This window comes from Hemitrygon akajei, chromosome 1 (assembly GCF_048418815.1).
Source record: "Hemitrygon akajei chromosome 1, sHemAka1.3, whole genome shotgun sequence".
NCBI lineage: Eukaryota > Metazoa > Chordata > Chondrichthyes > Myliobatiformes > Dasyatidae > Hemitrygon > Hemitrygon akajei.
The window spans coordinates 62,699,103-62,714,218 of NC_133124.1; the positions used below are offsets into that span (position 1 = coordinate 62,699,103).

The window sequence follows — 15,116 nt, forward strand, 5'->3', positions numbered from 1 at the left end:
CTGCATGCTCCAGGACTTTTTCTGTACCAAGAAGGAGCCAGCACTGGCTGGAGAGCTGGAGGGCCAAATGAATTCCATTGCAAGAGCCTCCTTCATATATTCCTCCGTAGCGCTTCTCTCCCGTCCTGAGAGCACATTTAATCGACCCCGCGGAGGAGAAGAACCAGGCAGTAGATCTACAGCACAGTCATAGGGATGGTGAGGTGGAAGAGTTGAGGCCTTCCCTTGCTGAAGATCTTTTCCAAATTCTTACAGATGGAAGGGATTCTGACCCATTTGGGTGTTGTAGCTTCCACGGACCCTCCCTCCAAGGATGACTCCTAAGGCTCTTCTGGTAGCAGGGGAGAGTTGGCAGATCTTTGAGTCTCCTCCTTAGATGGGACCTGATTACTGGATCCTTTAGGCTTGGCTGTTAGAGCTCCAGACTTCTTCGGCATCTCCTTGGCTTGCTCCTGAACTAGAGACCCTCTAGTTAAACTGGTCGCTAGACAAGCACCCGTAATTAAGCTGACCCAACCACAGTTCAGGTGCTCTTTAAATATTAAAATCCTGCTGCCGAACCCCAGCTGCCAATTAAAGTGATGGGCCTGAATCTTTAAAGGGGCCGCACAAGCTATCCATATTCCAGAGAGTTAGAGTGTCTAAACCACAGAGGTTGGGTGCAATCAGGTGCATGTCATAACAGGCTAATGTCGTAATGTTAATCATGCCTGTTGAGTTAGAAACTGTGGGAAATTAAGTACAGATGCACAGGTAAGGTGACTGAAATTATCATTGCTAGATCTTAACAGCCTATTTATATTTCTGTAGAATAAGCAACAAAATTTTCATCCAGTAATTTGTGAAACCTGCTTTCATAATCCCAATAATTTGGTGACACATTCTTTTAAAAGGAGAACTACGGACTTTCTGGATGAAACTATAGACAGCAACTCAGTATCAAAATATCACACACAAAATATTGTAATGCTTCATGATGCAAACAAGAGTATTTTGTGAAATCGGAATTGATATGAAAGGAGAGGGGAGTACCGAATTAAAAGTATTATATATGAATGCACGAAGTATAAGGAATAAAGTAGATGAGCTTGAGACTCAGTTGGAAATTGGCAAGTACGATGTTATGGGAATAACAGAGACATGGCTTCAAGCGGACAGGGCCTGGGAAATGAATATTCAAGGATATACATCTTATCGAAAGGACAGACTGACTGGCAGAGGGGGTGGGGTGGCTCTGTTGGTGAGGAATGATAGTCAGTTCCTTGCGAGGGGGGACATAGAATCAGGGGATGTAGAGTCAGTATGGATAGAACTGAGAAATTCTAAGGGTAGAAAGACCCTAATGGGAGTTATCTACAGGCCCCCAAACAGCAGTCTGGATGTAGGGTGTAAGTTGAATGTAGAGTTAAAATTGGCATGTCGCAAAGGTAATGATACAGTTGTCATGGGGGATTTCAACATGCAGGTAGACTGGGAGAATCAGAATGGTACTGGACCCCAAGAAAGAGAGTTTGTGGAGTGCCTCCGAGATGGATTCTTAGAACAGCTTGTACTGGAGCCTACCAGGGAGAAGGCAATTCTAGATTTAGTGTTGTGCAATGAACCGGATTTGATCAGGGACCTCGAGGTAAAGGAACCATTAGGAGGTAGTGACCATAATATAATATGTTTTAACCTACAATTTGAGAAGGAGAAGGGAAAATCGGATGTGTCAGTATTACAGTTGATCAAAGGAAACTATGGAGCTATGAAGGAGGAGCTGGCCAAAGTTCAATGGAACAATACCCTACCAGGAAGACAGTGGAACAAAAATGGCAGGTATTTCTGGGAATAATGCAGAAGGTGCAGGATTGGTTCATTCCAAAGAGGAAGAAAGATCCTAGGGGAGTAAGGAGTGGCCGTGGCTGACGAGGGAAGTAAAGGGCAGTATAAAAATAAAAGAGAAGGACATAGCAAAAATGAGCGGGAAACCAGAGGACTGGGAAGCTTTTAAAGAGCAACAGAAGTTAACAAAAAAGGCAATACGCCAAGAGAAAATGAGGTACGAAGGTAAACTAGCCAAGAATATAAAGGAGGATAGTAAAAGCTTCTTTAGGTATGTGAATAGCAAAAAAATAGTTAAGACCAAAATTGGGCCATTGAAGACAGAAACGGGTGAATTTATTATGGGAACAAGGAAATGGCAGATGAGTTGAACAGGTACTTTGGATCTGTCTTCACTAGGGAAGACACAAACAATCTCCCAGATGTAATAGTGGCCAAAGGAACTAGGGTAAAGGATGAACTGAAGGAAATTTATATTAGGCAAGAAACGGTGTTGGATAGACTGTTGAGTCTGAAGGCTGATAAGTCCCCGGGACCTGATGGTCTGCATCCCAGGGTACTTAAAGAGGTGGCTCTAGAAATCGTGGACGCATTGGTAATCATTTTCCAATGTTCTATAGATTCAGGAACAGTTCCTGCTGATTGGAGGGTGGCTAATGTTGTCCTACTTTTCAAGAAAGGAGGGAGAGAGAAAACGGGAAATTATAGACCGGTTAGCCTGATGTCAGTGGTGGGAAAGATGCTGGAGTCAATTATAAAAGAGGAAATTACGACACATTTGGATAGCAGTAGAAGGATCAGTCTGAGTCAGCATGGATTTATGAAGGGAAAATCATGCTTGACTAATCTTCTGGAGTTTTTTGAGGATGTAACTATGAAAATGGACAAGGGAGAGCCGGTGGATGTAGTGTACCTGGACTTCCAGAAAGATTTTGATAAAGTCCCACATAGGAGATTAGTGGGCAAAATTAGGGCACATGGTATTGGGGGCAGAGTACTGACATGGATTGAAAATTGGCTGGCTGACAGGAAACAAAGAGTAGTGATTAACGGGTCCCTTTCGGAATGGCAGGCTGTGACCAGTGGGGTACCGCAAGGTTCAGTGCTGGGACCGCAGCTGTTTACAATATACATTAATGATTTAGATGAAGGGATTAAAAGTAACATTAGCAAATTTGCTGATGACACAAAGCTGGGTGGCAGTGTGAAATGTCAGGAGGATGTTATGAGAATGCAGGGTGACTTGGACAGGTTGGGTGAGTGGACAAATGTATGGCAGATGCAGTTTAATGTGGATAAATGTGAGGTTATCCACTTTGGTGGCAAGAACAGGAAGGGAGATTACTATCTAAATGGAGTCAAGTTAGGAAAAGGGGAAGTACAACGAGATCTAGGTGTTCTTGTACATCAGTCAATGAAAGCAAACATGCAGGTACAGCAGGCAATGAAGAAAGCTAATGGCATGCTGGCTTTTATAACAAGAGGAATTGAGTATAGGAGTAAAGAGGTCCTTCTGCAGCTGTACAGGGCCCTGGTGAGACCCCACCTGGAGTATTGTGTGCAGTATTGGTCTCCAAATTTGAGGAAGGACATTCTTGCTATTGAGGGAGTGCAGCGTAGGTTCACAAGGTTAATTCCCGGAATGGCGGGACTGTCATATGTTGAAAGATTGGAGCGACTGGGCTTGTATACACTGGAATTTAGAAGGATGAGAGGGGATCTGATTAAAACATATAAGATTATTAAGACATTGGACACACTGGAGGCAGGAAGCATGTTCCCGCTGATGGGTAAGTCCAGAACTAGAGGCCACAGTTTAGAACAGAGATGCGGAAGAACTTTTTCGCCCAGAGAGTGGTGGATATGTGGAATGATCTGCCCCAGAAGGCAGTGGAGGCCAAGTCTCTGGATGCATTCAAGAGAGAGTTAGATAGAGCTCTTATAGATAGCGGGGTCAAGGGATATAGGGAGAGGGCAGGAACGGGGTACTGATTGTGTATGATCAGCCATGATCACAGTGAATGGCGGTGCTGGCTAGAAGGGCTGAATGGCCTACTCCTGCACCTACTGTCTATTGTCTATTGTGATGTAAATTTTCTACTTGCAAGGCAAATTACAAGCTTGTTTACAATCCTCTTTCAAAATTACTACTTCCTTTTACAATATGAAGAGATGGGTTTGTAAATCTGACCACCTACAAATGCAGATATTTCAGAAACGTTTCTACTTAAGCCTAAGCATTGAAAACGTTTCAGCTCCTGCACTCCTGTACAAAAGCAGGACTCTGATGTGGTGTTGGCCTTTCTCCATTGACATTGATACAGGCAACTTGCCCATGTTGCCCTGCTTGCTAGTTATTTGATTGTGTCATATTTAACAGAAAGCAGTGTGTTCAATGGCTAAATGCACCAACAGGAGGGGCAAATTTTGAGGTGGCAGATTTTCGTGACTATGTTCTTACTGAACTCTATAAGCTACTCTAGCATCTCTGGAAATCATTAATGTTTCAGATGCAGGACCTCCAAACTGGTGAAGAGCCTCAGAAACCTACGCTTTTCTTTCCATAGTCTGCCTGCCTTGCTGATTACTTCAAACTTTGTTTTTGGTTTCATTCAGTAAATAGTAAGTTGTTTCATTGGTTGAAATCTGAAGCAAATGTATTTTGGTGACAGATTTTTTAAAAAACAGCTAAGTTAATATTCTTTCTGAGTAGGAGATGAACCATTTAGAGAAGTCAAAATACCCTTTCAGCAAATAAAGAAATAATTTCAAGGGAGCTGCTTCAGCATGACTGAACTATCATTTCTAATATTTCCATGGACTGAATAGATTGTTTCCATTCTCAATTCCTATGATTTATTAATGAATTTCCATACATTAAAAGCAATTAAGTGTATGCACAAAGGATGTTTTATGCAGCTTCGAAAGGCCCCACATTAGCTGTAACCACTAGTAGGATTTAGCATTGCGTATGGTACAGGGAACTCATGCTGAACCTTTATAAAATATTGAACTGACCTCGGGTGGAGTATTATGTTCAATCTAGCTGTCTTATTATTGCAGGTGGGATGTGAAATCATTAAAGAGGGTCTACAAAAGATTGATGGGAATAGTTGTTTGCATGAGGGACAACAGTTACAAGGATAAATTTGAGAAGTTGAAGTTATTTTCTTTACAGGAGACTGAGGTGGAGATTTGATAAAAGTACATAAAATAATGTGGGATTCTAGACAGTGGATGGTGGGGGATGGGGTTGTTTCCCTTTATTGGTGGTCTGAGTACGAGAGTTCACGGGTATAAATTAAAGGGGAAGATAAATAAAACTGACATGAAGAAAACAATTTTATCGTGTGGTTAAAATCTGGAATGTGCTGTCTACAGTTGTGGTGGAGGTATTTTCCATTGCGTCTTCAAAGGGGATTTAGACTGATTGCAAGGTTTTAGAGAAGGGCTTGGTGAGTGGGGTGAAAATAGTGAATTGCTCTGTAGAGTGCCAATAAGGATTTGATGGATCAAATGGCTTTCTGTGCTGTAATCTTTCTATAACTCTAAAAGTCCATACGTTCACTGGTCCACCTCGACAATTTAACAGATTTGCTAAGCACTTCATTTGTCATCGATGACTCACTCCCCACATCACCATTGTAACACCTCTATGTGTTTCAAGCAATGCAAAGTGGGAGGGTGTGAAGGCCTGGGAACAAGAATACAATACTATGAACTATTTGTGAGATACATGAAAAATCTCCTAAGTTTAGCCTATTGTTGTCATGAGCCCTGCCAGCCTTGCACCTGTATTTGTTCATTGTCGTTTTATCTGGAGTCGTTAAAGCCCTAGTGCTTTCTGTTTAATCTTATCGAGTTTATTTTGACTGGCATGGGTCTTCAGGCTGCTGTGATTATTTAAAGTGGACTCTCACTTATTGCAGGATCCTTGTGTGTGGTTCGAGCTTGATTCGTCTCATGGTGTCGCTTGGTCATGCCACCGAAGTTCAGTTGGAGTTCCAATGAACACTCTTGTTTGTGATTGCTCCGCATCTGGGTTCAGTCATCATGACAATGATACTCGACAAGGATTGTGGAGGTCTGCATAATTGGATTATTGTGCTCAGTTTCTCTGTTCCATGAGTGCTCACGGGGCATGTTAGAGGTTTGATCAACATTCCTAGTGGCTGGAGTCCAGGCTGTTGATGCAGATGACATCAACTAATGTTCTAATTTAAGAGTGAATCATTAATGAAGGCACGCTACCAAATACATCCTCATGCTTGGAGCAGCAATCAGAAAATAAGAATCTCAAGTGCAAATAAAACTGATTTGCCAGAACTTTGAGGGCTGCATTTTGGGGCACCTCATGGTGGACATTTGTAGAAAAGTTACATTTAATACCTCCAAACAAATTGTCGTTTTTCCCTCTGTGCCCTTCTCCCCTGTTACTCCCAATGTCCTGCACTAAACTTTTCAGAACTTCAGAGCTTTGAAGACTGTGGAAAAATAGATTCTTTTAGCAATGCCAACTCAAGAAAACCAGAGTGTTGCTCTTGGCTGACTGTGGAGAAAGAGCTTTATTCATTGCCTCACATAGTATTTATTTGACCATATTGAAGCTGAGTTTGGCATCAAAGATGATAAAGGTTTGTTTTCTCCATCACTCATTTACCTCACAGTGGCTTGCACAAAGAAATAATAAACTAAAATTTCTGAAAACTTTTTGTCCCTAATCCCTTACAAGGTATTTCTGGTTCCTGTCCAGCTTTATGTGTATACCTGAATCCACGTCCTGTGGTCTGTCAGTTGGCACAGAGCATAGAGAGAAAACAGTAATATAAACAGTTGGAGCACAATACAATTGTAGAACAACAGCATGAAAGCATGCTAATAAAATGGTTGCTAAAGAAGGAGCTAACAGAAATCAATGATCAACACTTTGATCAAGAAGGTATAGCCTAAGTGCTTATTAAGGGAGAAATGAATAATAGAGTGGGCTGATGGTATTTCTCCCAACTGGGGATGCACAAAGGGTCACAGTGGGAAGGAAGATGCAAAAAAGATGGAGATTACTTTACGAGAATTTGACAAGGACATAAAAGAATTTAAAGCCAGAAGATTCTTATTTTAAATTCATCATTTTGATTACAGAGGTTAAATTATAGATTAGCAGGGGTGAGATTTCGAGTTATAGCCTCCTTATGGGTTTAATTTGAAAGCCCAGGCCTCTTTTTCTCAGTCACTCTCAAATCCTATATCATTACCCCCTCATATCTCCAGCATTCCTAGTTAGTCCATTTCCAACCCTGGCAACTCCAAGCTGACCTTTTGCCTTTGTAGAGAGTTCCCTAGAAATTCTGTTGCACCTATGAACAGAGCAAATATAAAAGGGATCTTTATCATGAGCATATGACAGAAGCTGCTTCCCACAGGAAAGGGCAGTAAATTACAGCAGCTAATGGAGACACTACCCTTCACAAGCCTAGTCAGCTGTCTGTTGAAGTGCATTGCGGTTACAAGACAGCTTCATTGCAGCAGATGTCTTAACTTTCCCAGGAGTGATTCATGCAGATGGAACTGATTGGTTTATACTGTTTTAATCCTGGTCTCTGTTACTGGTTCCTTCTGCAATGTACTGGTGAATAAGTTACAATGATGCCTTTAAGATTGCCGCAGAAAATCTATTCCCAAACTAACATTGCAGAAACTTCCAAAAAGACTGACAAGTAGAGTGGGTGGTCTAAACTAAACCATACTGGTACAGGAAAAATACCATGCTTCTCAGTATTCTATCTCAAAGATTCAAAGTACATTTCTTATTAAAAATGTACACATTATACAACCTTGAGATTTGACCGCTTACAGGCAGCCACAAAGCAGGAAACCTGAAAGAACCCAATTTAAAAAATAAAGAGCAACACCCAATGCACAGAGAAAGAGAGAAAAAAGAACACAAATTGTGCAAACAATAGAGGTGAGCACAGCATCCAAACCAAACTGAGTCCTTATATCCAAATCGTCGGAGGAACATGGAATAGGCCCAAGCCTCGGTCTCAATTCATCACATTAGCTGGGCAAGTCACTGCAAAGCTCACAGAGATGAAGCACAGCAACCAGGGTAGTCTCACAGCCTCAGTGTCACAGCGAAAGCAGTGAACATCACGGGAGAGCAAGCGAAATTGGCCTGACTCTCACCTCCGGTCCCAACACACTGCCTTTCCAGTCTATATGGGCCAGTGTTTACTTTGTCCAAATAGCGGACAGTTTGACGTGCTTTGCGTTAGGACCCATGCCCCGCCACAGTGTAACACTCCGGGCCTAGATTTGTTATGGGCCTATATCTTGCCACTCAGCCAGAAGCCGCTCTCAACTCCCCATGTGGGCTTGGTGCTTAGGGTGATCCAACCTCGCGTCAGAGTTAGTTGGATGGGCATCGAAACTCCTCTGGCTTGACTCCTCCTCTCCGAATCACTCACTCCATCTGCGTCAATTTTGCAACACACCAGCACAGCTCATCCCTCAAATTCACTTCATCTTCGCTCACCTCTTCATTGTCTGTGGTGATAGTTAATCACAATTTACATCACAAAAGGTGTGATATAAATAATGTTATTATTAATAACTCACTATCATTTTAAAAAATCTGAGCGATGAAACAAAAGTGTCCAGGTAAAAGACATTTTAGAAACTCCTGTCCAATGTCCCAAACATACAAAGCTGGACCCTATTTTCCTGAAATTTACAAAGGTAGGTTGATACACAGACATGGGTATAGAGACAGTAAAGCAGTGGGCTAAGTACACATCCCTGGGGTGCACCAGTATTGCTTGTCAGTGAGATGGAGATGTTGTTTCCAATCCGTACAGATTGCGATGGTCTGCTTAGGAAATGTTGTACCCAGGAAAAAAATTATTTTCTATTATTTATTGAGTGTTTAGTTGCTTTAACTGCCAGTCACCTCCAAGAGGACCACAACTTTGCCATAGGGTTTGTAGGCTTGTATGTCTCAATGACCTGGAGAGCTGGAATCAGGACCTTGTGCTTTGGCTCCTGGTAGGGTCACCCATGCCAAACAGATCAAAGGGCAGAGGCCAGGCTAATACCATTCCACTGGTCCTCCAGGTTTGGAGGTTCAGCTCAGGGCTAACAACCCTGACTGATCAAGAAAAAAAGAGTTACAGAAACAGCAATGAAGTATCTTTCTACATCTGTGTGTGTAAGGTCCCTGAACCACACCAAGGCACAATAAAGGAGATGGCCAAAAACAGACAGAGACCGAAGAACTTCATTGCTGCCCTAAATATAAGTAACAACCAGTCAGTAATATCTTCTGCTTCCCTAAATAGAAAAATTTGGAACAATACTGAATCGGAGCTGGTACACTACATATGGCCCCAACTAATTCTGCAGACCTCTCCATCAATGGAGAAAGTCTCAATATAAATCATTAGAAGAGTCACCTCATGATTAAGTCTCGGTTACAAGAGAATACATGTAACGTCGTCATCCTCAGGAGAAAACACAATCAGCTGTCTGGGTTCCAGGGACAAGGGCTACTCTTCGCTCCCTTGCTTTCTATAACCATACACTCTCCAACCACAGAACATGAGTGTATATATAAAAGACAAGCAAGTACCAGAATTTCTACAGGTATACCACGGAGAACAAGCTAATGGGTTGCATCACCATCTGGTATGGCGGGGCCACTGCACAGGATTGGAAAAAGCTACAGAAAGTTGTAAGCTTAGTCAGCTCCATCCTGGGTACTAGCCTCCCCAGCATCAAGGACATCTTCAAAAGGTGATGGCTCAGAAAGGCAGCGTCCATCATTAAGGGCCCCCATCATCCACTCATTGCTACCATCAGGGAGCATGAAGACACACACTCAGGGCTTGAGGAACAGTTTCTACCCCTCATCCATCTGATTTCCCAATGGACAATGTACACTACCTCGCTATCTTTTCCTCTCTTTTTGCACTATTTATTTAATTTAAATATCTGTTACTGTGTCCAACGAAGACGGAAAACCTGTACAGGAGAGCCTTTAAAGTGGAAAAGCCAATTCACCTGGGCTGTTCCACTCTGTTGACCTCAGGGTCCAGTGATACAAACAAGTGTCACAAGCTGGAATCTTCCTTGGTTGCAGTAGATTGCTGTGACATCTTCAATAAGCGATTGAGTGATGGTATGACTTGAATAAGTACAGAATTGTGTACATACAAATATATGAAAAGCTAGAAATGATACACAGATCATTAAATGCCTCAGATAAATACAGAAAATAATCACAAAAGCTTATGTGATATGGAAATTTCAAAACAAGCAATAATATTGGAAACACTCAAGTCAGGCAGCATCACTGGGAAGAGAAGTAGAATTAATATGTCAGATTCAAGATACATTGTCAGATCCTTACGGAATACTGGCCTATAATAGCTAGATGACTAAAATACAAAGCAATCAAAAATATGATGCAATCATACCAAGCCTAGGTTAGGCCACACGCAAAGAATGATATGTGCTGCATCTTTGGAGACCTATGAAGAAAGATTTACCCATGTAACTCTTGGACTTTATGAATTTAACAACAATGACAGGTTGTGCAGTGTGAGATATTAAAAGTAACTTATAGAGTAGATAGATAGAAATTATTCCAACAGTTGGTAAGTACAGGATGCAAAAATTACTTCTGAAAGTTGAACTCAGGTCATTCAGGAGTGAAATTTGCATAAATTTCTACTTGTAGGGGAGGGTTATGGGAGACTGCTACCCCATCAAAGGAAACAACAATTTTTCGTCTAAGATAGCTAAAGTTTTGTTAATTAAATTTGTTGGATGACAAGGGACAAATGCAATGGAATTAGTTCAAATACCAGTTATTTCAAATTATTTCTGAACATGGTAGGCGGGGACAAATGGACTATTCAACATTCTATGTTCCTACATTTCTGTAAATTAGTTTCATTGCATTTTCACTAGCATTTTCCGCAGAATCTCTCCACATAAGTCCCAAACAAATCAAACAAAATTAGTGACCTATCGAACTAATAAAGTTGGTCACTAGATGGCAATAGATCCCAACTTAAATCAAGCAAGCCAACACATTAATAGACAGTCATTCTTTTATTGATCCCGAGGGAAATTGGGTTTCCTTACAGTCACGCCAATCAAGAATAGTTTAGAAATATAGCAATATAAAACCATAAATAATTAAATAATAGTAAGTAATTTATGCTAAGTGGAAATAAGTCCAGGACCAGCCTATTGGCTCAGGGTGTCTGACACTCTGAGGGAGGAGTTGTAAAGTTTGATGGCCACAGGTAGGAATGACTTCCTATGACGCTCAGTGTTACATCTCGGTGGAATGAGTCTCTGGCTGAATGTACTCCTGTGCCTAACCAGTACATTATGGAGTGGATGGGAGTCATTGTCCAAGATGGCATGCAACTTGGACAGCATCCTCTTTTCAGACACCACCGTCAGAGAGTCCAGTTCCACCCCCACAACATCACTGGCCTTACGAATGAGTTTGTTAATTCTGTTGGTGTCTACTACCCTCAGCCTACTGCCCCAGCACACAACAGCAAACATGACAGCACTGGCCACCACAGACTCATAGAACATCCTCAGATATATTAAAATGGTAGTTTTAATGTAATGTTATCGGGATTTTTCTTCATTTGTTATTTCTTGAGATACAGCGCAGAACAGGCCACTCTGGGCCTTCGACTCATGCCGCCCTGCAACACCCAATTTAACCCTAGCCTAATCACAGGGAATTTACAATGACCAATTAACCTAACAACTTGTCTGTCTTTGGACTGTGAGAAGATACTGGAGCTCGTGGAGGAAACCCACGGGAGGAATACACAATCTCATCACAGACAGTGATGGGAATTGAACCCTGGTCACTGGTACTGTGAAGTGTTGAGCTGGGGCAGCGCAGTACAGTAGTGATTAGCACAGGCTTTACAATACAGGTGACCAGGGTTGCCTGTAAAGAGTTTGTACGTCCTCCCCAGGACTATGTGGGTTTCCTCTGGGTGCCCTAGTTTCCTCCCACATTCCAAAGGCATATTTGTTGGTAGGTCATTGGCTAGCAATAAAATTGGGCAATTGCTGGACATCACAGCTCAAAAGGCATAATCCACATCAAAAAACCACTAAATAACCACTACGTTACCATGCCACCATTGAAATTAAGGAACAGTAACAAGATTACCACAGGTTCACTGACATTATGTCCTTTTTTTCAGAAAGCTGTCTCCCTCCTCTTGTCATTTTAATATCAAAACCATCTTGCAGGGAAGGGTCTGGTTAACAGAATACCCCTGGTGGGGTGAACAATCAGAAATCTTTAGCACTTTCCACTCCAGTGATTATCATCAAAGTTTATTTTCTCATTCTCTTTCCTTTGTGTACTTGGCCATTAAACATAATTAAGCAGTTGGTCCAAATACAGAAAACTCACTGAAGTGACAATCTGTACACATGCCAATGATGTGGAAATTATGGTGAGGTCAAGATGTTAGTTCATGTAATTTGGTTTCAGATGTGTTACTCAAATTTTTCAGAAGCAATTCGTTCCATTTACTCAAAAGCAAAGTACACCGGATGCTAGAATATTGAAATACAGCTAGAAAATTCTGGGATCACAAGCATTATTATGGCTCAGTGCCACCTGAAAAAAATTGTATTTGATGGACTAACTGCTATTTGTTTATTTTGCTGGAATTGAGTGCAATTTGCAAGGCCAGGCTGTCTTAATCCTTGAAAGGATGTTGGTGACCCAATTTATTGAGCATCCCTGATGAGAGGTGCAGCGTTTAGATCCAGCCACCATGAAGGCATGGGGCTATATTCCAAGTAAGGATGTGATGCACCATCAATAACTCACTCTGAGACGTAAGAAGCGAGATATCGGCTTTTATTGACTGGAAGAATGAACAACACTACATCCTGGAGAATGAGGCCGGGCTCAGGCCTCAATCGCCTTTATACAGGGGTCTGTGGGAGGAGCCACAGGAACAGTCCAGACAGGTATATGTAGTTCACCACAGGATGTCGGGTCTTTTGTTGGTAACATCCACTTGGCCTTATAGTCGGTGATATCCTAATCTGTTATTAGATCATTGGGCACTTCTCCTCACGTGTTATGGGTGGTGCTGTGGTATTTGATCCACGCCGAGGCCAATTTTGAAGGAAAGTTGATCTTCCGAATTACTGATGCTGGCACCCTTTGCTTGCCTGGTCGCTTGAGGGCGGCAGCGTTGCGATGCGGTGAGCAGGACTGGGGCTCGCTCGGCGGAGGGAGGAGATCTCAGTCTGCGGTGATCAAAGCCCACAATGTCCGAGTGATGGGCTGCGGGACGAGTAAAGTGCTGCCAGAGCCGCCGAGAAACTGCTATGTGGACTTTGTGAAGACGGTGGTGAACTGCAAGTCCCAAGTGTATGATGAGGGGACACACAAAGCGGAATCCAAGGGACTGGGCAGTGGGCAAAGCGACGCTGGTTGTCCCGAGGCAGCAAGTAAAACCAAAGTGGCGAAGTACCGAGCCAAGTTTGACCCGAAAGTCACAGCAAGGTAACCGGGCAAACAATTCTCAAATTAGTTCTGAGGGGAACAGCCGGCTTAGACCAACCTATAACCTAATTTACGTTCTCTTTATTTTAATGAATACCAATTTCTGCAGCTTCTTATCTACAGGTTATTACAATTGTTAGTCATTGTGCGCCGTGTCGCAAAAAGGAGTCCATACTCCTCAATCATAGGTTGCTGGTAAAGCAAAATAAAAAAGAGAAAGAGATGCTGGAAGTCTGGAAAAGAAGCAGAGAACGCAGGAATTACACACCGAGAGCTAACTCAGATGTTGCCCGCAACTTGCTATTTTTATTTGTCTAAACATGTAGTCATTGCGCCTAAAGGCGCGTGTACCCAGTTCAACTTGTTCCATAAATTGTGCTTTACAGTGATTAATAGGGAGCGGGAAATGGCGTTCCGTGATAGTTTCCGAATGAACTTTCCTGCAGATGGATGGTAAGGTAAAGATTCTTCCATCCTGAACGGTGGTAAGGATGGGAGTAATTTGGAGAGAAAATGCTTGGTTACAGAATTCGAGCATTGACTTTTGTTTTCTTATTCTTATCAGTAAACGTTTTATTACAGTACAACGTTTTGTTTCTGTTCAGAGGATCCGAGAATGTAGGAACATGACCACCAAACGAATAAGTGACAGTTCAGAGGTTGCGGTTGGATTATCCAAACTTGAGTGTTATTTTGAGGGGCAGATGGCCGAAAAAAAGTGAGTTCTGCAGTTGTCAGATCCCGAGAACGGAGTTGAAGTTGTTGCCATGATGGTTTCCGTGGTAAAGGGATTCCGCTTCTATCAGTGTGGATGATCCTGTGACTGGTATAGCAGTGACAGAGTGGGAAGGCATGTTGTGAATCCGGAGCATGCTGGGGTGTGAGTCTCTCCAGCCATTTGTACGCACTGACAAACAATTATTTATAAAAAGTGCAAAACTAAAACAGCAAACCTCAAACTGTTCCCTGATGTACAATGAGTCACTGTAAGGCAGTAGCAGAATTAGAAAAGGATACCTAGAAATAGAGAAATCCTACAGCACAATACAGGCCCTGCGGCCCACAAAGTTGTGCCAAACATGTCCTTACCTTAGAAATTACTAGGCTTACCCATAGCCCTCTATTTTTCTAAGCTTCATGTACTTATCGAAAAGTCTCTTAAAAGACCCTATCGTATCTGCCTCCACCACCGTTGCCAGCAGCCCATTCCATGCACTCACCACTCTCTGAGTGAAAAACTTACCCCTGACATCTCCTCTGTACCTACTTCCCAGTAGCTTAAACCTGTGTCCTCTTGGGGCAACCATTTCAGCCCTGGGAAAAAGCCTCTGACTATCCACAGGATCAATGCCTCTCATCATCTTATACAACTCTATCAGGTCACCTCTCATCCTTTGTCGCTCCAAGGAGAAAAGGCCAAGTTCACTCAACCTGTTTTCATAAGGCATGCTCCCCAATCCGGGCAACATCCTTGTAAATCTCCTCTGCACCCTTTCTATGGTTTCCACATCCTTCCTGTAGTGAAGCGACCAGAACTGAGCACAGTGCAGTACTCCTACAGATACAAAGTAGGCATGCATGCAAATTGTAATGCTGAATTAAATAGTAAAATGAAAGGACATTATGTAGAACCTGTCCTCCCGGAGAGTACCTATAGTTAGAATTATTGCAGGTAGCGTTCCACATGTAGCCATTAAAGGGACATTTATGATGTTAGATG

At 42.3% G+C, this 15,116-nt stretch overlaps 1 protein-coding gene across 1 annotated transcript in view; it reads left to right on the forward strand.

The window, feature by feature from the left end:
* The first annotated feature begins 13,159 nt into the window (after positions 1-13,159).
* Positions 13,160-15,116, forward strand: part of LOC140727068 (serine/threonine-protein kinase H1-like) — a 62,072-nt gene continuing 60,115 nt past the window's right edge. The window contains exon 1 of the mRNA XM_073044296.1: positions 13,160-13,396. Coding sequence (XP_072900397.1) covers positions 13,170-13,396 — 227 coding nt within the window. The 5' untranslated portion in view covers positions 13,160-13,169. The remainder of the gene's footprint in view (positions 13,397-15,116) is intronic.